The sequence below is a fragment of the Zonotrichia albicollis genome, chromosome 18, assembly GCF_047830755.1.
Source record: "Zonotrichia albicollis isolate bZonAlb1 chromosome 18, bZonAlb1.hap1, whole genome shotgun sequence".
Taxonomy (NCBI): Eukaryota; Metazoa; Chordata; class Aves; order Passeriformes; family Passerellidae; genus Zonotrichia; species Zonotrichia albicollis.
In genome coordinates, this window is record NC_133836.1 from 11,829,675 (window position 1) to 11,853,643 (window position 23,969).

Sequence of the window (23,969 nt, forward strand, 5' to 3'; positions counted from 1 at the left end):
GCCCCCACCTTGCTCTGGCCCTGCTTGCCCAGAGCACAGAGCAAAGGGCTTTACACACACAGCAGAGAATAAACACACTGCACTGCTTTTGGAATTAAAACCAGAACAATTATCCATAACAGTCTGCAGCAAGACTTCATGCACACCAGTGTCAACACTGTAGTAAATGGTGTGCATGCACAGCTTTTGTCTGTGGGGAAGTTACCAAAGATGGACATGAAGATCTTTATTACAACAGATGATTATTACCACACAAGATGTGCCAGGAAAACACAAACAGTGTATATTAAACCATATGGAGAACTTGCTGGAACATGGAGCTCAAAGTGCTTCTTCCACAATCCCACCTACCCACAGCCTGATCAATGCCCGTCATCTGTGCACAAAGTTTAACTTTGTTTTATTAATAGCACCACAAAATCTGGATAAATAAGTGCCCTACTATATAAAGCAATATATTGGGATTTTTTTTTCTCCTGCTGAAATAATTTCTAATTTAGTTACTATAGAAACCATCCTGCAGCCATCCTAAAAAAAATCTCTGTATATATTTACACTCACACTGAGAAGAAGAGGAGAAAAGCTGGAATGTACCTGTACATGCAAGAGACAAATGGCCAGAACCACCAGATTTGACAGTAATTTATAGGAACACAGCTAAAACTCCTTAAAATCTAAGAGCAATACTCATTCATATGATTGCCATCACTAACAAAGCCATGAGCATGCAAAACCAGAAAATCAGGGACTTTCTTTGCTGCTTGGGAAACAAACAGGCACAATAATGCAGGAACACTATTTTTTCTTGGAACTGAAAAAAGGAAGTTCTGAGCATCCTGACATTATTCTAATATGTCAAATGAGAAGAAGTCAGGGCTAACTGAACATGCCTTTTTTGCTCATTTAAGTTGCAGATGAGTGACAGCTAACAAATTACACAACAGCCTGTGACACACAGATCCAGACCAGCAGTTCTGCAGTAAAATTTAACAAGAGACAGCTTTACCCAGGTTTATTTCTTTTCATACAGTGCTGTCATAAACATTTCATAAATAATTCTACTAGGAGTATGCATGATTTATAAAATGTCTGGGAGGAGCTGCTAGCTTTCTCTCTTGCACTCTGTTGTTTGTACTTGTAAAATTGAGTCAGCTGTAATTTCAACAACCCCAAATCTTCTCTACAAGAGATTAAAAACACCAGTGCTACTTGCTGCAGAAGAAAAAGGTATTCCAGTAGTAAAGTATCTACAGAAAGCCACTGAGACATTTATTTAACTATTTTGTATCATGAAGGCTGAAGAGTTCTCAAAACAGAAAACCAAAGGCATTTTATGGCAGCAAATAAACACTTTGGGTAAAAGGTTTCTGTTGGAAACAACCCTAGGGGACATTAACAGGCTTAGAAAACCTTAAGGTTGGCCATTTAATTTCTAAGATTAGATGAGACTGGTTTTGCAGAGTGCTAGAACTTGTGTTTTGTCACCCAAGTGTGTAAGTGAGGACAGGAGCTGGGACAGTGGGCTGAGCACCATCTGCCCAGGGGATGAGACAGCAGAGCTGTGCCCCAGATGGAGCAGCTCAGCCTCTGCCCCACTGCCTGCCTGGGAGCCCTGCATGGAACAGAATTGCTGTGCAGAGCTCAGGGCTTGTTTTCCAAGCTGTTCACAGACTGAGGTTTGTCCAATTCTGGAATGTCAGCTGACACCACCAGCTTTTTGTCATGGGCACTTGTGGCCCTTTCCCTCTCAGATCTGGATTTTCTCACTGTGCTACGTCTGTGTCATCTGTTCTGGATTGATGCCACATGCTTCACACAATGTTACTTGAAGAGGATTTTGAAAATATTGCTGGGTAGAAAATGAGACCACCAAAATATTTCATCATGCTAAACTGTTCCCAGGAAGACAAACCTGCATGCAGAGTTAAGTCAAGATGTCCCCACAGCTGAGACACTGCAGTTCATCCCCAAACCCACATTTTTAAAGCCTGGAGACAGTGTCTACATGGAGGACTCCAGACCAACACTGCCTTTGTGTGGCGACAGACCCAAGTTCAAATTGACAATATCATTTACAAATACCTTCAATCTTTTCTACCACTATTCCAATATATTGCACTGGGCCAGCATGGACCTTTTGTTGAAGGTTGTCTGATTTTTCATAGTGTATCTAATTTCTGATTAAAGAAATCAATTATGGGAATTAAGTTTTTGTTGATTTACAAAATAACATTATTATACTGCTGTCAAGTATCTATCCTAGTACTTTTCATCCTTCAGTAAAAATATCAGTATGCAGAGTAAGAAATAATTGCTTTCTGAAATAATGCTAGAAAATTCCACCTAGGAATAAAGTGGAATCTCTTTAAATTAAATTAGCTAGCATTAGTATTCAAAAACTAGACACAATTTAGGTCAACCACTGATCTCCCTTAATGTGGTAATTCACATTTTCTAGTAGAAACACTCCCTTACACACACCTCTCAGTCCCCTACTGCTCATCTTCCTCATCCATGAAAACAGAATACTGACACTTAACCCTGCAGTGATGAACAAGTCAGCCTTGCTCATGCAAAGTTCACACTTGGCTTGAAGCACGTTGAATAATTCCATTAATTTCCACAAGAACACTTTGCACTATGTGAATCTCAGTCCGAGCATTCAGCAGTGTCAGGGGCCAATCCCAGCAGGATTTTTGTAGGGAAAACTGGCAGGCAGTGCAGGGAAAGCAGCACAAAGCTGTGCAGCCACCACTGAGGTGCCACTGTTTGCTCTGTCCCACAGCTGCGCCTGGGTCCAGCTGGGACAGAGTTAATTCTGTTCCCAGGGGCTGCTGCAGCCCTGCCTTGGATTCAGTGTGAGAATAATGCTGATAACACAGGGATGTTGTAGCTGTTGCTAAGCAGAGCTCACTGCACAGCAGTTTCCCAGGCTGTGCCAGTGAGGAAGTGCACGAGGAGCTGGGAGGGAGCACGGCCAGGAAGGGTGACTGGAACTGGCCAGAGGGTGGGAGGGAGGGATGGGCATAAACCAGTACAGAAACTGGGGGCTGCTGGGGAGCTGCTGCATCACTCAGCAGGTACTGAGCAGCTGCATGGAGCATCACCTGCTTTTCTTGGGTTTTATTCCTCTCTATTTCTCCTTTCATTACTGTTTTTATAACATTTTTATTTCAGTTTTTTAACAGATCTTGGTCCACAGGCTTTACCTTTCCTCTGATTCTCCTCCCCATGCCATGGAGAGTATGGGAGGGATCAGATGGGTGCATGGGATTTAGCCCTGGCTGACAGCACTTGTTAATCAAAACTTCTCTCCAGAAAGATGCAATGATATAGAAACCCCTTTTGCAGACTGATCCATGAATCAATGTTGAACCAATGTCAATATTCCCATGCTGTTTAACCCACCTGAGGGATTATAATCAGAGATGAGCACTTACCTTGTACTTAAAAGAGGTTTGCAGAGAGGTGCTAATTAACGCAACATACAGCAAAAATGAAGATAGGTGTTAAGAGATATAAAGCTGAAATAAATTTCACAATTCTAATATTAAAACAGAAGCATTGGATGGGAAAGCACAGACACAAAATTTTGTCACTGCCATCACAGGCAACCACATAACAGATGTGGACTGTACTCAGCCCAGAATGACAAACAGCATCTCCAGGCTCTCTAGAACTGCTAAAGAATCCTATCACAAAAGAACAAAAAGCAAAAACCCTGGAACACAGCACAGAAAAGGCAAGAGACAGTGTGTGAGTGGCAATCCCAGCAGGGAATTTAGAGATAAATGCCCATTGAGTCTCAGGAGCATTCTGTGTCCCCTGAGAGGCACAGGCACCCTGGGGAGGTGATCACAGACACAGGGACACTCCTGAGAGGTGATCACAGACACAGGGACAGTCCTAGAAGTGATCACAGACACAGGGACAGTCCTGGAAGTGATCCCAGACACAGGGACACTCCTGAGGTGATCACAGACACAGGGACACTCCTGAAGTGATCACAGACACAGGGACAGTCCTGAGGTGATCACAGACACAGGGACAGTCCTGGAGGTGATCACAGACACAGGGACAGTCCTAGAAGTGATCACAGACACAGGGACAGTCCTGGAAGTGATCCCAGACACAGGGACAGTCCTGGGAGGTGATCACAGACACAGGGACAGTCCTGGAGGTGATCACAGACACAGGGACAGTCCTAGAAGTGATCACAGACACAGGGACACTCCTGAAGTGATCACAGACACAGGGACAGTCCTGAGGTGATCACAGACACAGGGACACTCCTGAAGTGATCACAGACACAGGGACACTCCTGAGGTGATCACAGACACAGGGACAGTCCTGGAGGTGATCACAGACACAGGGACACTCCTGGAGGTGATCACAGACACAGGGACAGTCCTGGAGGTGATCACAGACACAGGGACACTCCTGAAGTGATCACAGACACAGGGACAGTCCTGGAGGTGATCACAGACACAGGGACAGTCCTGGAGGTGATCACAGACACGGGGACAGTCCTGAAGTGATCACAGACACAGGGACAGCCCTGAGAGGTGATCACAGACACAGGGACAGTCCTGGAAGTGATCACAGACACAGGGACAGCCCCTGTGACAGTGCTGTTGCCTTACTCTGAGGCTGGGACACTCTTGAGCAGAGCACAAGAAAGCTCCTTCCAACTCAGCACAAATAGCACTATTTTTCATCATGAGAACTGCAGGTTGAGTTGAGAAACAACAGGATAAACAAGAGGATAATCAAGATGAACAAAATTAGAATTTTTAAAGAGGGCTCAGCCATCAAGTATATGATAAATGATGCATAACTGAAAAAATGTTGGTGCTTCTCCCCCCATGTTTTCAAGCTCACCAGAAATAACCCTTCAAGAGAGATATTCACCCAGTAAATATCTCTCTAATTCTCCTTTCCTTTACTTGCTCATGGCTTGTGTGGAATTTCATATCCCCATCCCTTTGCAGACCTTTCCAACGAGAAACAGGTGTCTCAGGGCTGGCTGGGAACACAAGTGCACTGTGTTTATCAGCTGTGTAAACTTACATTGAAGAAGTTGGTCTTGTTCCTCTCACAGAAGAGGCCCTGTGCAGGCATGTGCTTCAGCTGCTGCCAGGGCACCCCGCTGCCCAGCAGCACGTCCCGGGCCCACTGCAGGTTCTGTGGAAACAACAGCCATGGAGGCAGGAGAAAATGTCACTGTCACATTTGCTGAAAAATCCTCTTTGCCCAGGATTCTTCTCCTGGCAAGCTGAGAAGCCTCAGAGAAAAATGAAAACAATATTATCTGATTCACTTCTCCTGTGTTTGCTGCTTTGGGATGTGGTTTGGACATTGTTTACCAACTGGTCATTGTTTGATTTGTTCCATGTGAATTGTTTTTACTTAATGGCCAATCACAGTCAGGCTGTGTCAGGACTCTGGAAGGAGTCACAGGTTTTCATTCTCATTCTTTGTAGCCTTCTATCTGTATCCTTTCTCTATTGTTTAGTATAGCTTTAGTATAGCATAATATGATATGATATATGATATAATATGATATAATATGATATGATATGATATGATATGATATGATATAATATAATATAATATAATATAATATAATATAATATAATATAATATAATATAATATAATATAATTAATATAATATATGTCTTCTAAGAAAATGGAGTCAGAGTCATCATTTCCTCCTGGGGACCCAGCAAATACCACACAGGGGATGCAAAAGCCACCACAGGTGAAAGTACAAAACAAACTACACTTTTCTTTATTAACCTGCAATGTCTTTTCTCATTTTTGTCATACTTGCTGTTCCATTCTCCCCACACACTCTCTGGGAGCACTCCCAGCTCTTCCCTTGGGCCAACCACCAGCATGGAATACCCTGCCAGAGCTGAGGCCTCGAGCCTCAGGCTCAAACTGCAGCTTCCTTTAGTGGGGAGGGGAATTCAGAGCTTTTGTGGGAATTCAGAGCTTCCTTTAGTGGGGAGGGGAATTCAGAGCTTTTGGCCCCACCCAGCACTGCCCTCCATCTAAGTTCACTTCACCTCCCTGGAAATTCCACAACTGACATCAAACTTGGATAACAGTGCTCAGTGAATTAATAAGAAATGATCAGTAGGGGACCAAATGATAGATGACAACCAAAAATTGCTAAAAGCACTATCCCTCTAAAATTTCAATGCGTGGAGCTCTCTTTTGTAGCTGAGAACTAGGGACAGATGCTGGCTCCAGGCAGAATGTTAGCAACAGATGGGACAATTATTAATTGTGAGGTTTCACTGATGGAAGCTTTGCTTTACTTCATTTTTTATTTCAGGGTTCAAAAGTGGCATGTGAGTTGCATTTGACCAGAAGACATCACAAGAGAGGACATGAAAGAAGAGGAAGATGTTTGGTTCATAGAGACAAATAAGAATGTTGCACTCTGGCTGGTGTGCTGCAGTCTGGAAATACACTTCTGTGAGTCATAAATGTGATTAAATCATGTCCATCCAAGAAGCACATTCCAGCTGTAATATCCTTTCTTTTGTGTATATGTTTGTGTGTTGGGGTGGGGGGTTATCAGAAACGTTCCTGTGTTCCAGAGTATTTTTATTTACCTGGTGAGACAGTGGAAGCTCTGCTCCATCATCAGTGCCTCTGTGCTAATGACAGCAACCATGCAGAAATCTCCAATGTCTCACCAGAACTGCAGCATACCCTCCAGCAAAATGCTGATTGTGGATTCATGTGCAGGAGAGCTGAACACTGGCAATAATGACCAGATATTTATGGGTGTCAAAAATCCCTCATTCCAAGAGCTCACAGAGGTACTCACACAGGGCATTCATGATTATAGTGCAGCAGAATCAATGGGATTTGGACAGCTTTGTTTTGGTATGGAACAAATACATATTCACTCATAAACATCACAAGGCACTTTCTGGCTGGTCATGGATATCAGTAAATTTAATTATTATCACTGAGTGTCAAATTTAATTAAGACTGAAGAAAGCAGAAGGTGTAAACTCAGCTGCAGACTAACTTTCTTCTACATAACTTCTTTTGTAATATGTATTTCTGTAATCCTGTTAACCTAATCCTGAGAAATGCTTGGAAATACATACAGAAGAAAATACAACACAAGAGAAGCTACAAAAATCTGGTCTTCCATGAAAGCCATCTTGTTTTGAATAAAATCAGCATCCAACAAAAATAAGCCTATTGGATCATCCAAGATCCAGGCAGAGAAAATGCTTTATTTTGTGCTAATCATAGTCATCAGAAGTGTAAGTTAATTCCAAGTGTGAAAATGAAGTAAGACTTGTCTAATGTGTGGTAATCTGAATCTTACAGTTAAAACTATCACATAAAAATTCAAGGAAAACAAAATCCTTAAGAAAGTTACCATCCCACCACAAAGCTTAGTTCTGAAATCCCATCTAAAGCATTGTTAGCTGTGGATGTATTCTCAAATGGAAACAAGGAGAAGGTTAAGAGATCATTAATTGTGTCACTAATTGCAGCATCATGCTCTGGGGCTGGGATGTGCAGTGCACATCCCACTGACCATCCACAGGCATGTGTTTGGTGCACATCATTCACAGGCTTTTATTGAACAAGATGATGGCAGCAGCCCAGCCAGGAGGAGAAAAGATCATTCAGACAAATGGGGCAATTACACGGTAACTTCACACAATCAAAGCTAATAGGAATAAAAGACATAGTTACAGATTTTCCACTACCCTTCTCCTTAAATCAGCATGATCACTTATTGCCAGTAAATATGCCTGAGCAGGTCTCAACTCATTAGATTTTACAGAGTCTGCTCTGCTTGGTTTTCAGCTGATGGAGTTATTAGGAGTGGGTGAAGGGATCCGGGACACAGCAAAAAGGATTTATTCTTCTTGGCACACTGCTTGCCAGCCTCAAAGGCTGCATTTGGCTGTCTGACTCAGGGCAATTATGAAATACTCTTTCCAGTTCAGCTGTTGCCTCCCACATCTTTATCACCCCAAGATTCAAAGACAAGATGACTGACAGGGTACAGTAACTTGCAAAAGAGCTGAAGTAGAAAAGGAAAATCTCTCAGGGCCAACCAAGTGGAACTGAATCACCTGGGATGGACACCCCTAACCCAGTGGTGTCAGAAACACCTTTACCTAAACTGGGAACTGCACAAAGTGTTTCTGGGAGGGGAACAAAACCCTCCACTGTACTTTAATCCTTCCCTCTGATTTCATTTGCAGCCCATCAGAAGGCTTTGTCTCAAAAACCTCCTCCTCCATCAAATAAAAGCAAAATAAAATGACTACTGATTTGAAGGGTGGTCTTTTAAATGAACTGTTATTATCAAACTGTTTCTGCTTAGAGTGGTTACAGCTATTATGTCTGTCTCTAAGTACATATTAAGCCTACAAACATATAATCTTGTAATTTTTACATGCATGTATTATGTTGGTTTGACCAACCTGCCACATCACTGACCTCATGTCACACCCAATATTTATTTCCCCATTAAGGGCTGTGCTAATAACAGACATTACAGAACACACAAACTTAAAAACTCACACACTCTTTGTGAGCAGATTTTTGCAGGATTTACAGAGCACTTTTTATTTTGAGATTTAAAAAAAGCATGTAAGTAAATATTTTTCTTTCCTGACAACCTGCTGGTTTACAGATTATTAGACCAGTTATAAATACTGATTCATAAGGACTATAAGGTGAATACTTTACACTGACAAATACTGCCATGTCCAAATTTCTCCTTCCAAACTGTGCCAACATTCATTTTGGAGGCAAAAGTCACAAAGAATGAAGAATTTACTTCAAGACAATACTAACAGGAAACTGAAGCTACTGCCCAAACTGGCAATGAAGCAACTTCTGAAAATCCATTTGTATTTGCCTGCACATTTACTCCAACTAAAGACAGCTATGTACAAATTTCTTCTGATAACAGACTAAAACAAAGAAAAATAGACTCCAAATATTAAGCTGGATTTTGCAGGGGGAAAAAAACCCAACAGAACATGTAGCCAAACAAAATGTTCATAGAGTTTAAAAAGATGTTTAAAAAAGCACTCAACTATCTTCACTAATCTCACAACAGCAAAACCAGAGAAGCTGTGAAATGGGAGAAAACAGATTGCATATGGAAAACTTGTTTTTCTGAGCACTATGGAGACCTGCCAATCCTCTCCTCTTCCCAGCCAACCATGAATTTTGGCCATCAGTCTAAATTCTTCATGCAAATTCCTGGCGTTGGAACATAAATGCTGAATTTTCCAAGACGGTTATACACATTTAAAAATTAATCTCAGTTTTCTAAAATTTACCACTCTGCCCCTCAACAACTCAACCTGATGTAATTTATCTCATTTTTTAAATCAGGCTGATCGTGAGTAAATGTAAGCATAATTCTTACTGCAGTTACTGTTGACAGTGATCCATTTTGTGTTTTCATTTTCTGCAGGAGTGTAACTTCCACTAAAAACACAATAATGTGCCATTAAAGCACAGACATTGGACACTGCTCTACAAAAGAACCCGAATGAGTCACTGAAGAAAGAAAATGTAAAACCCATGTGAAAATATGCAGTGTACATATTGCAATAAGAAGATTTTTTTGGGTTTTGCCATGCCAAGTGTTCATTATGCATTCTGCAGAAGTAATAAAAAGGACAGTAAAACCCAAAAATGCTCCTTGAAGCCAGCCTGGTAACTACCAGGCTCAAACAGGCAGGATTCAGTTTTTCTGAGTTCCAAGAGGAAACAGATTTAGACAATGTGTATTTCACATGGAAATCCATCACTGAGTCGATATTTATATAAGGAGGGAGATATAAAAAGCAAAAGAGAAAGCTTCATCAGGGAAAAATAATGGAAGAAAATATTTTGCAAGTAGTTCCTCAGGCAAGGCCGTGCTATTTGAACCAATAAATTAAAAACAGGCAGCTTTTTTTGTTGAATGTTGATACAAAATCATGTCAGCAACAGTAATGACAGATTGCAGGAATCTATGGCTCCTATTCATGATGAGCTCCATGGAAAAATTAACAACTGTTACACACAAACAGCGTAAGAATGTTTGCAAAACAAGCTCTCCATAAAAAGGGTGATATTTTTCTGGCTAATCGCTCACAAATGGAATATTCATCACCTTCCAGGGGCTGGCAGGACTTGCCTGTGCTCCCTTTGCAGTGACACTGGTGACATGGCCGATCCAGGCCAGGGGAGCAGCAATTGGGTTTTGTTTTCTACAATTTGTTTCCCCTCCCTGTTGTTCACATAAGTCCTTGTGGGGAAGAAAACTCAGGAAGCCATGGAAAGCAGCATATGATCTAATACAAGACTTCCAAATATAAAATCTGTGAATTTAAACCTTGCTTATGACAAATAGTAAAATATCTCTGATCACTTCAATGTACTATTCCTACACATTTTACCAATAAAGACTCAGGATACCCAGAAAGTTTATCTGTGTCACATATGTGTTTACACAATATTGATTAATTTCTGCTTCCAAGTCACTTTTCAGTTCACTTATTCAGTTAAATAAATAATTGCTGTCATTTTTATGAGAACATCTTAATTTATGTGACATATCTGAAATGTAATTCTCTGCTGAATGACAGAAAATTACTTGGTTCAGTAATAAAAAAAGAAAATTTCTCCTTAACTGACCTCACACACGAGTCAGACAATCTAGGAGCTGAAGACTTCCCCAAGTGTAGCTTCATTCCAAACTGCACTGAGCAAGCTGTGTTTTAGCACTGACACTTCTGCACCAGTGGCAGCACATTTGGTTTGCTGGGGTGTTGGACAATACTCTTTTCCTGACCCAGAGATGGGGCAATTAAGAGGTGTTTTAAAAAGTTTTATTCCATTTTCAGTCTCATGAGGATGGTGAGACAATACAGATTTATATTTATATATAATATATATTTATATTTATTTATATTTAAATTTATATTTATATTTATATATTATATATAAAATATATATTTATATTAATATAATATATAAATATATAGTTATAGAATATATATATTATATATATAAATATATATTTATAGAATATAAATATATAAATATATATTTATAGAATATAATATATAGAATATAATAGAATATAATAGAATAGAATATAATATATAGAATATATAGAATATATATTCTATATATTATAATTCTATAATATATAGAATATAAATATAAATATATTCTATATATTAGAATATATATAGAATATATATATTCTAATATATATATATTCTATATATTCTATATATTATAATTCTATATATATAGAATATAAATATAAATATATTCTATATATTCTTTATATTCTAATTCTATAATATATAGAATATAAATATATAAATATATATTTATAGAATATATATATTTATATAATAGATTTATATATAATACAGTTATAAATCCCACCATCACAATCAGAAGCTAATTATTTCCTAATTGCAATACTATAGGTGAAACACTGTCCGTGTTTCTTGGCCTGTCAGCTTTAGCCACGCCATGCTGTGGATGCCTTAAAGCCAATCATCTAAATTTACCCATTGTGGGTCCTGCTACAATGCACCTTTCAAAGTTCTGTTTCTCTAAAGTATCCAGTCTTATTAGCAAGGCCATCAGTCAGGATCCAGAACATCCCTCTGCTGCCCAGGACCCTGCCAGGGGGCTCAGGGACCCTGGCACAGAGCCCACAACACCTGTGGGTTTGATTATGACCCATGGAGCAAATTACCAACCTTAGATGAAGGTCAGCAAGCCACAACAGTTTAGGTAGAATAATAGTGAAGTTATCATGGGGTGGAAAAGTAGATTTTGGGGTTTTGGTATGGGGGTTCAGGAGGCAAGATGGAGGGAACTGGGTGTGTCCAGCCTTTCTCCTTCTTCTTCTTGGCCTCCATCTCCTGCTGTGATGTTGGCACTCACAGATTGGTTTAGAGTAGAAGCTCACTGTCTAACACAGGTGATAGATATTGGGAAGGAATTGTAAACATTGTACAGGTAGTTTTTAGTATAAAGACATAACACTGCCCTGGGGCAGGCAGAGAGCCTGGAACTGTCCTGCTGGATGGGCCTTGGCAGGGCAGGAGAAAATTTTTTATAGATAAGAAACAATGAACAACCTTGAGACTGAGAAATGAAGAGCCCTGACTCCTTTTTCAAGCACCAGGCTGGGAAAAGAGACTTTGAACAATCTCAGGGTTTCTGATAAGCTAAAGGTCCTGACAGCCATCCTTTGAAACTTGTTTCTGGTTCAATTTCTCTCTCAACAAGAGCTGAGACAGAAAGCTGACAGAGTTGACAAAGCCTGTCCTACTCCATGGCATTCCTAACTCAGCATTTCTTATCTCGAGGTTTGCATACAGCTACACACTGAGAACTCCCTCCAGATGCCAGCCCCTTGGGGCCCAGGGCTCACCTTGTGAGTTTTGCTGTAGGTGTAGAGGTAGGCCAGCCTGTAGAGGCTCTTGTAGTGCTGTGGGAAGCGGCTGAGGCAGAGGCAGAAGGAGGAGATGCACTGCTCCGTCAGGAACTTGCGCTGCTCCTCCAGGTCTGCGGGGAGGCCCTGGGGGAACTCGCAGGCCTCCTCTGCACAGGGCTCAGCCTTCTTCTTGCAGTCCCACTGCGAGCCTGGGGCCATGGCAGCTCTGGGGGCACTGCCAGGAGCACACTGAGGCTCCAGCAGCAGTTTCTGGGCAGTAGGCTCAGTGGGATCATAAGATACTGAGATCTCCAGCAGCTCCTCTGATTTTCCTGCAGTTGGAACAGTAAGAGAGAAGTGACAGTGAAAATGCCATTTCCAAATGGCAAATGACATCTAGAAAATGACAAAAATTCAGTATGACAAAAGGTAATCCTTTTCCTCATTAAAGCACAGACAGATATATAAAAAAAAAATTATGACTATTTGTGATGTGCATTGAACAAGTGATCTGCAACTCATTGACAGAGCCACACCATGGTGTCTCCATTCTCTTCATTTGGGTTTTATCCTGGTATCCCCATTCTCTTCATTTGGGTTTTATCCTGGTGTCTCCATTCTCTTCATTTGGGTTTTATCCTGGTGTCTCCATTCTCTTCATTTGGGTTTTATCCTTCTATCTCCATTCCCTTCATTTGGGTTTTACCCTGTTATTTCCATTCTCTTCATTTGGGTTTTATCCTGGTATCTCCATTCTCTTAATTTAGGTTTTATCCTGGTATCTCCACTGTCTTCATCTGTGTTTATTCTGGTATCTCCATTCCCTTCATTTGGGTTTTACCCTGTTATTTCCATTCTCTTCATTTGGGTTTTATCCTGGTGTCTCCATTCTCTTCATTTGGGTTTTATCCTGGTGTCTCCATTCTCTTCATTTGGGTTTTATCCTGGTATCTCTATTCCCCTCATTTGTGTTTTTCCCTGAACAACAGTATGAATTCAGCACACCTTACACAATATAGGGTTTTACATACTCTTGGAAGATTGAGGAGGAGGAGGGAAAAAAGCCAAAATAAAAGAGTAAATCCAGGAATATTTTATTGCAAGGAAAAGAAGAAAGAACAGAAAACTAATGCCACCCTCCCAAGTGAAATGTTTTATTCTTAACAGTCTGTCTAGAACACAATCCCAGAACACAAAATGGACTCAGACAGAAGGATCAGCAGCAGCTTATCTGGTCTTCTGCATAATGTAGGACCTACAATTCCATGTAAATATTTCTGTGATTAACTTGGTAACTTATAATTCAACTGACCCATCGTTTGTTGAAGGACAGCAAATCTTGCTTCACAAATCATCTTGTCACAGTGGCAGCTTCCACATTTCCTGCTAGCTAACCATTGCTGAAAACACACATCCTACATGCAGATTAATTTCTTTAACTTTGATCTTCAGTCATGGAAGTTTACCATGTCTTTGTCTTTGCCAGGATAAAGAGTCTCTTACATTAGATCTTATCTCCCAGCAGAGTGTAGGGATACAATAAAATATACTTCATCCTCAAATATAAAGCTGATCCATAACTTTTTCTCTCATAAGGCTGAATTTTTGATTCAAATATGTTTTACAGAACACACATTTGTCAAAATGTGCTTGCCTGATGTCTACATCCAAATTAATTTTACTGTACAGGTAGCTTTATGGGAAACAACATCTGTTCTAATAAACACCACTAATTTAAGAATGCATTTGATGGTTTTTCTGACAGACAAACGATGACAATAACACAGCTCACTGCAAGCCTGAAAAAGAGCCATGATTTTAGTCTAGTAGCCAAAAGACTACTGGATTTAGTAATTATGGAAGCAAAACTAGGAACTGGCATCTATTTCAGCATGTTAATGCAAGCACTACCACAGGCTTCCTTAGCTTAGGCAAGACTGAGGTAAAATATTTTTAAAAACTAGAAACCAAGGTAATCCAAGTCTGCAAACAAAGAGACAACTGCCTGGCACTTGTTCCTAGTGAGATCAGGGAAGTGATTCAGGACTCTCCACAGCATGATCTCTGCATCTCTGGAACTGGGAAAGTGTGAGCTGGCAAAGAACACTTAACATCCCACTGAAAGCCACAGCCTGGAAAGGTGGACAGAATTTACACATTGGTTTTGTTTGTCTTTCCCTGTTGAAGTCCAGCCTCTTTATCTACTGCCACATCCAACTGTACAAACATCAGACAAAGGGAAACTCCAGCTAATGGATTTTGAAACCATTTTTTCCAGTGGAATACAGAACACTTAGTACTATTATATATGGAAAAATCTGGTAGAGAGCAATTCTAGCTCTCCACTGGAATGAAGTATACAATGGAATAAAGCATCTAAATTCTACTACTTAAGCTCTTCTCTGTACTGAATATGGGACAGAACAAAAGGGCATCTATCCCTGGGAAAAATAAAAATGTCTTGTTTGAGACTATATTCAAATAACTACTCTTTAAAAATATGAAACACTGAAGAAAAAGTAAATAACCTAAAAGAAGGCAAGTCAGTCAAAGGGCCAGCAGACAGCAGTTTAGTTTTTCTTTGTAAGATTTAACAGACAGAACAAATTGGATTGGTGGACAAATTAATGGGGCACAGCTCTAAATTTAAGCTACACATAGAGGCAGCAATGATACCTAATTACAATCCTCAGTCACAGTGTGTGGGATCTCAGGATCTGAGTCCTGAGATCCCGGGCCTCCGAGAGCACCCTTGGGGGGCTCGGGAGTCCTGGAATGTTCCAGAAGTGTCTGGTGGCTGGACTTTGATCCTACACAGGAGACGACACCTGTATGAGGATAGGAGGGTTTCACCGGAGTGAATGGTGAAGGGATCAGTTAATTAGAGAGTGAGACACAGGGTTTAGGATTTCTGTACAGGGGGGTTTAGAGGAGTAAGATGGAGGAATTGGGGTGTGTCCTGTCCTTCTTCTTCTTCTTCTTCTCCTCCATCTTCTTTGGCCACGGTGGCACCTTTGGATTGGTTATTACTGAGAGTGCACCGAGTTATAAGAATAAATGGTATTGGGGAAAAATGATAAATATTGTACATGTAACAATGGGTATAAAGATAGGTGGCTGTCTGGAGGGCAGCACAGTGTGCTCATGGCTGGCTGCTGAGCAGAGCTCTGTTCGGCTAAAAGAACATCTTTTAGATAAACAATTAATAAACATAAAAACCGAAAGAAGAACTGAAGCCTCTTCTCGTCCTTCGATACGCGGGCTGCCCCAAGGCCACCTCAGGCCTTTCCAGGCCCCTCAAACAGCCGAGATAAACCGGACAACAGTGCAGCATATTTCAGTGCATCTGCAAGCCAGAAGAAACACTTTAATGAGACTACTGCAGCTGACATCATCTATTAAATCAGGCCTACCCTTTTCCTCTGCAGATCCCAGGGTCTCTTTGAGCACCAGTGTATCAGCACAGGCAGCAGAAATCCTCTTGTCTGTGTAAGTCTTCTTCAGGCTGTCCTGAGAGCTGGCAGGCTCATTGAACATGTCCTGTGTGGAGCTGGAGTCAGACAGCACCGCTCCCGTGCTGTCCTGGCTCCTCTCTGCAGAGAGATAAAGAAGGAATGCATCTCCTCACAGTCCTCAAGCTGCTGCTTGTCTCTTGGAAACAGCAACACAAAACTCTGCAAACTCTTACAACTGCCACACAGGATCCCTTACCACCACCAAGAAAAGGTATTTCATTCTCATCACATTTCTTCCTAGAATATAATCCTGGAATTTCAAGCAATAAAGCTCAACTTTCAAGAGCAGTTAGACTGGGAACAATATTTCAGGCAGTATGGCCCTGGAAAATCTCCCAGGTTTTCTGGACCCAGTATAATTTTGAACCTGACACAAGCAAAGTTCAATTGACAAGAGAAAACCATGAAGAACAATACTGGTAAAAATTACTCATGAAAGAAAGAAAAATCAGTAAAATTAGAGGGCAAAGACTTACAGGGGTGATCTCTGATGCCAACTATCCTGCAGGTGTAAGATGCTATTCAACAAACACTGAAAGGTGATTGGAAATGGCAAATAACACATCAAAGGCCTAACACAGACAGGGAACTGGGCCTCAAGGCAGCCACAGAAGGAAAGGAGAAGTGACTTTACCTTGAGAGAGTGGAGCAGGGGCTGCTGACTGCAGCACAGTCACAACGGAGCTGTCAGTGTGCACAGGAACAGGCACTGTGACTCCATCAGGGGATTAAACACCTCAGAACAGGCAGGTGAAAACCTCCCACTCATGTCTGAGACCTGCCAGGTTTAACCCAAGCTCTTTACATCAAGGGTTATCAGAGGCAACCCTGCATGACTACAGAACACAGCTGAGTGTCTCTGACAGAGAGAGGCCTGCACATTCCCACTGAGATGGGGAACTGGCAGTTTTCCATATTGTGCCAACGTAATTCAGTGTTCAATATAAAATTCCTATACAGGCAATTCCTTTATATCTGGAGTCCACAAGAATTATTTCCAGTTTCTTCTTAAGATACTGATAACTTGATTCTGTCCAATTTCTTCTTAAGATACTGATATTGATTCTGTGATCTAGTTGAAGGTGTCCCTGCTCATTGCAGATGATCTTTAAAGGTCCATTCCAACCCAAACCATTTTATAATTCTGTACAGAAATGGCATAACCAGGAGGGGGTTATATCCATTGTCTAGGCAGTTCCACTGCATTCTGATTCATTAATTTTATTGATAAGATCAAGAAAGAAAATTAACAAAGCAAAAGCCCTTGCTTTGAGATGAGTGGATAATTTAATTAAATTTCTTCTGTTCCATCTGAATTGCACTTGTTCAGGAGAGAGCTAAGGGCCTCCTATGAATTTATTTTATCAAGACAAATCCCTCTGCAAACCTTCAGCTTGCAGATCAGGTTCTGCTTATTAGGATTCCAATGAATTTAAACCAAATTTGATGCACTCTGTAGGTTTTTCACGACCACACAAAGAAAAGCCTCACTTCCCTTTCAGTGAGCAGATCTTAATAAAACTATCTTGGAAAAGAATGGGGGAACAGTATTTGCTTCCTAATTGGAAGCTATAGAAGCTGGTTAATGATGACAAGTTTTATACAGAAAGAATATAATTACAAAGAATGGGAAGAGAAGGATTCTGAAGAGAGGTCAGTCAAGCTTTAAATGACTCATTTATAAAGCTTTAATAACTTTCTGTGGTACAAATCAATACTATTGAACTCCCAGCTGACATCAGGGAAATCATTTACAGTAGCTCCCTTGGTATTTTTTTTTAAAGAAGTTTCTGTATCTGTGGCAAAGAGGCTGAATTACTCATCTAGGGGGAAAAAAATTGCAAATTTCCAGATGTTGCCACAAGCCTGCAGGTCAGTTCTGATGTGTGGGTTATGACAGATGAAGCATCAGAATGTAAATCAAGAAATGCCAGAGCAATATGCCTGGGTGAGATCAGACACTGGGAAATTACAATAGTTTTTCATCATGCAAAGATAGACAATGATTCAACACATTAAATTTAAAATGTATGCATGAGCTTTTCCTTATGGGAACAAATGTAAACACCTCCTTACAATTAGCCAGCTAATTTAATTTGAAATTTCTGCTTAAATAAGTGTGGGTCTAGGTAGGGATGTTTATTCTCCTTTTCTTTCAATATATTAACCCTGTTTAAAAAATGATATTTAATCATTTCCAGTTCCCTAATCACTGGAAACCAGAGGAAGGTGACTATTGAGACAACTTTCTATTATATTAGATATTCCTTGAATGCAGCAGATACTTTCAAACTAAGTGAGCCAGATGGAAAACCCTGGAGTATTCCAGAAATTAGCAGCAGCCATCAATTATTAGCATTAATTTCTCAGAAATCACAGAGGATGGGCAAAGTCCCAGGGAATGTAAAACAAAGTGCAGTGCTTATCTTTACAAAGGATGAAAGGTCAAAGCTGGGAGCCAGCCTGCCTTCATCTCCCACAGAATTATTTCAGCATCAATAAAGAAATCCTTCTCTAAGCACCTAAAAGGTAACAGGATCAGGAGTGGGAAATGTGTGAGTGGATCCCAGCACACACATTCCACAAATGGGAATTTGTGATGAATTTGTGAAGAATTTGTGATTCTCAAACCAGAACTGGCCTAAATGTCAGGCTACCCCACACACACCTCAGCAAAGCAGCATTCTTGAATGTGCAATCAGTAACTCCACAGAAAAAATATGTAAGAGCCTTCCTGTTCTACTGAGCACTAATGAAAATTGAACTTAATTACGGTGTCTGTATTTGGGACCCACATTTTAAAAAAGACACTGAAATAGGGAAATATTAATTCAGAGGAGAGGATAAAAATGAGAGATTAATGAGATGACATATGAAAATTACCAGGAGAATTGGACTTATCTCAAAAAAGATGAGGTAGAATTTCCAAATACATATGATTAACCAAAATAAAAATACAATAATTGCTGTTCATATTCATTAGGTACAGTGCAAAAGGCAATGGGTTTTAATTGCAGCAAGAAAATTGACTTTTTTTTGCCCTCATCTCTACCTTAACTGCTACATACAGTTAGAAAACAGCACAGTGAACCATCCTACAGTCACTGTGGGCTTTCAAAGCCAGGCAGACAAACAGCCAGCATTTGTTAGGTTACCCAAGATATTCCTTAATATAATAAAAAGCTCTGTCAATACCTAAAAATTGCAGTATGCAATGCAGAACTTGTGGCAACTGCACCAATTCACATCCTAACTCTGGTTTTCTAAAAAGAAAAAAAAAAAATGCATATTTTGTATACAGGGAGTACTATTCTCTTCTAGCCTAGCTGCCAAATACAGCTTTTTTAAATAAATATAAATCTGCTAGATGGACAGCCAGCAGATATTTTACATTTGTTGTGCTGGGAAGTTTTTCCTTTCCCTGGTAAGAGCTGAGTGCAGTTGAGGGAGTCATTATTGCAATTTAACCTGTGTGCCAAGGACTGCAGTGTGTGACAGAGTGAATTCCAAATTCCCAACTGCTCTCAACACCTGCCCTTCTGAATGATCCAATCCATGGGGAACATCAGTGCTTTTTAATGATTCCTGCCATAATTAGATACAATTTAATGCAACACAGTGTAATTTTAAGAGTTAAAAAATATATGGTTTTATATTTTTATGTATATATTTATAAATATATATATAAAAATATAAAACCATATATTTTTTACTTATTTTATAATATTATTTATAATATTTTTATTATTTTTATATTATTTATTATTATTTTTATATTATTTATAATTTTATTTATAATATTTTTAAATATAATAATTTAAAAATATTATATATTTGTAACCTATTTTTCTTAGTTTCCCCATAAAATATATAAATATATAATATATAAAACATATTTTATATTTTATATATTTTTATATTTCAGGTTTTAAAATATTTTATATTTATATATATTTTACCTATTTTTAGTCTCCCCATAAAATATACAATATATTAAAACATAACACATAAAATATATGATATATTTGATATATTTATATATTTTTATATTTCAGTTTTTAAAAGATTTTATATTTTTATATATATATTTTTACCTATTTTTAGTCTCCCCAGAAAATATATAATATATTGAAAAATAACACATAAAATATATTTGATATATTTATATATTTTTATATTTCAGTTTTTAAAATATTTTATATTTTTATATATATTTTTTACCTATTTTTAGTCTCCCCATAAAATATATAATATATCAAAATATAACACATAAAATATATTTGATATATTTATATATTTTTATATTTCAGTTTTTAAAAGATTTTATATTTTTATATATATATTTTTACCTATTTTTAGTCTCCCTAGAAAATATACAATATATTAAAATATAACACATAAAATATATTTGATATATTTATATATTTTTATATTTCAGTTTTCAAAAGATTTTATATTTTTATATATATTTTTTTACCTATTTTTAGTCTCCCCATAAAATATACAACATATTAAAATATAACACATAAAATATATTTGATATATTTATATATTTTAATTTTAAAAATGCTTTATATTTTTATATATTGTTTACCTATTTCCTTAGTCTCCTCATAAAATAAGCATATAATATATAAAAATATAATATATAAAATATATTTCATTTTTTTTTTCAATTTTAAAATAGTTTCTATTTTTATATTTTGTTTACCTACTTTCTTAGTTTCCCCATAAAATATAAATATATTATATACAAAATATGATATAGATACATTTATATTTTAATATTTTTATATTTCAATTAATTTTTTTTTGTTTACCTATTTTCTTAGTTTCCCAATAGCAATAAGACAAGCTTTTCCAAAAAGCTGAGCTGGTCTCTTGTTGTAAGAGATTGATAAATCAAGGACTAAATATTCTTTTGAGGTCCCTGCCTGTAAAGTTTCCTATTACTTCAAAAGCTAAGATAAAAATACAGCTGGGTATTAATGTCCCAAAATTATTATCTGTAGCAGAAATGAAGAGCCTAGGGAGAAAGTTCTACTAAATTGTGCATAAGTAACTGCAACTACATTCCTATGAAAAATATGATCTGATAGTAGATGTTTCTCCTGGCTATTATTATATTTTGTTTCATTACTTCATTGCATCATTCCTAAGTTTTAGGAAGATTTCAAACAACTGGATGAGCTGAAATCTCAATTTGATGTAAAGTTAAATATTTCATGTTTATCTCTAAAAAATTTAGAAAATGGCACTTGAAAGCAAGAAGCAAGTTTTTTTTTACCTCATTTCTCATAATGTCCTCAACTTGTGACATTTCATTTCACATCTATGTCACATTACATCCCCTACTCTGTCACAAGGTGAAAAAGAGCAGCTTTGGACAGGAGATTTAAAAAGGTCAAAAGAAGAATCTTGTTAACTTTCAAAGACATTAGTAAAAAATACTAATTACTATCAGAAGGATGTCATTGGGAAGAAAGAACTTGTATATTCATCTGTACTGCCAGGACCTGCATTGCATCACACTGAGGTCCTGTCAGGCACAGGGATGATTAAATCACTGCCATTCCTGAGCCACATCTGTCACAGATGTTAGAAAAAATATCTGAAGTCTGTTTGCCTTAATTCCATGCTTAAGAGCATTTCAACATTAATCTTATCCTGAATGAAATGGGTTTACTGGCTTGACTTCAAAAATCCCTTTTCCCACTATTGCTCCACAAGCAGACACAGGCAGCAGCATGTCACTGTCACTGTCACTGTCACTGTCACTGTCACAGCTCCCTGCAGGCCAGCCCACCGCCAGGACAGAGCTGTGGCACACTCTGGAGAGCAGAAATGGCCTTAAAATGGTTTCAGTTTAAAATGCAGCATTGAACAGAGCTCAGAACTGCAGCAGGGACTGCCCTGGGCCAGCACCTCCCACAGGAGCCCTGGGCACCTTCCATGAGCACTGGGACCCACACTGAGCCCCAGCACTGGGACAGGGACAGAAATGTGTCACTGCTGAGTGACCCAGCACTGGGACAAGGAGGGTGATGTGTCACTGCTGAGTGACCCAAACTGAGCCCTCAGCACTGGGACAGGGACAAGGACAGAGATGTGTCACAGTGAGCGACCCAAACTGAGCCCTCAGCACTGGGACAGGGACAAGGACAGAAATGTGTCACAGTGTGAGTGACCCAGCACAGGGACAGGGACAAGGAGAGAGATGTGTCACTGCTGAGTGACCAAACTGAGCCCCCAGCACTGGGACAGGGACAAGGACAGAGATGTGTCACTGCTGAGTGACCAAATGAGACCCCAGCACTGGAGAGGGACAAGGACAGAGATGTGTCACAGTGTGAGTGATCCAAATGAGCCCCCTCAGCACTGGGACAGGGACAGAAATGTGTCACTGCTGAGTGACCCAGCACTGGGACAGGGACAAGGGGAGAGAGGTGTCACAGTGAGTGACCCAAACTGAGCCCCCAGCACTGGGAAAGGGACAAGGACAGAGAAGTGTCACTGCTGAGTGACCCAAACTGAGCCCTCAGCACTGGGACAGGGACAGAAATGTGTCACAGTGTGAGTGACCCAGCACTGGGACAGGGACAAGGACAGAGATGTGTCACTGCTGAGTGACCCAGCACTGGGACAGGGACAGGGACAAGGACAGAGATGTGTCACAGTGAGTGACCCAAACTGAGCTCCCAGCACTGGGACTGGGACAAGGACAGAGAGGTGTCACTGCTGAGTGACCCAAATTGAGTCCCCAGCACTGGGACACGGACAAGGACACAGATGTGTCACAGTGTGAGTGACCCAGCACTGGGACAGGGACAAGGACAGAGATGTGTCACAGTGAGTGACCCAAACTGAGCTCCCAGCACTGGAGAGGGACAAGGACAGAGAGGTGTCACAGTGAGTGACCCAACTGAGCTCCCTCAGCACTGGGACTGGGACAGAGATGTGTCACAGTGTGAGTGACCCAGCACTGGGACAGGGACAAGGACAGAGATGTGTCACTGCTGAGTGACCAAACTGAGCCCCCAGCACTGGGACAGGGACAGAAATGTGTCACTGCTGAGTGACCAAATGAGACCCCAGCACAGGGACAGGGACAAGGACAGTGATGTGTCACTGCTGAGTGACCAAACTGAGCCCCCAGCACTGGGACAGGGACAGAGATGTGTCACAGTGTGAGTGACCCAGCACTGGGACAGGGACAAGGACAGAGAGGTGTCACTGCTGAGTGACCTGGAGCAGCTCAGACAATGCCAGTGCCAGCTCTCACTGCTAAGCATGATGACCAGGTACAGAATTGCAGAATGGATGCTCAGGGCAGCTGAAGCACAGCTCCATGGTGCCATGGCAATGAGGAGTTCTGCCTTGGACAGTTATTTACTATGCAGCTCAGAAATCCTCTTTGGAAACTTTCTGCAAGCTAAAAGGAAGATGGAGAGACCTCTGAGACAGCTGCATCCAGGAGTAAGGAAAAGGCTCAGAGAGCCAAGAGGGTACAACTCACTTCTGAATGATATCTTGGTCTATCTTAAACATCTGAAGGAAAACGTGCATCCAGTTACTCTAAGAAGGTGTCTGAATCATGATAAACAATCAGTTAAAAGTCAAAAAGTCAGAAATGAGTGGCCCAGAAAGATTTTCTACAGAGCTCTATACATATGCTAACTCAATTTGCAGAAAAGAAACATCCTGCTGCACAGTTCAGAGCTTATGAATAAGCAACTATATATAACTGAAAAAAAATCTTGTGTCATGCAGTAAAGGTGGGTTGTTCACAGGCTGTGAAGGTACAGACTCTCTTTGTCCTGCCTGGCAACATCTTCCCCCTCTCCACTTGAACATGTGAGCATTTTTCTTCACTGGTCTGCAGTCAGAAACATGATGTATCACAGAATTCTCATTCTGCAAACAGACTCCACCCATAACAGAAGACAACATTTAGCTCTGCATCAAAAGGCACTTGCACATTATTAAA

At 39.8% G+C, this 23,969-nt stretch overlaps 1 protein-coding gene across 7 annotated transcripts in view; it reads right to left on the reverse strand.

Moving 5' to 3' along the window:
- CABIN1 (calcineurin binding protein 1) overlaps positions 1-23,969 on the reverse strand; it is a 129,913-nt gene that overhangs the window by 64,377 nt on the left and 41,567 nt on the right. For all 7 annotated transcript variants that reach the window (XM_074554602.1, XM_074554600.1, XM_074554598.1 and 4 more), the window contains exons 28-30: positions 15,881-16,060; positions 12,465-12,799; positions 5,071-5,184 (exon numbers count right to left, since the gene is read on the reverse strand). In XM_074554602.1, the coding sequence (XP_074410703.1) occupies positions 5,071-5,184; positions 12,465-12,799; positions 15,881-16,060 (629 nt within the window). The remainder of the gene's footprint in view (positions 1-5,070; positions 5,185-12,464; positions 12,800-15,880; positions 16,061-23,969) is intronic.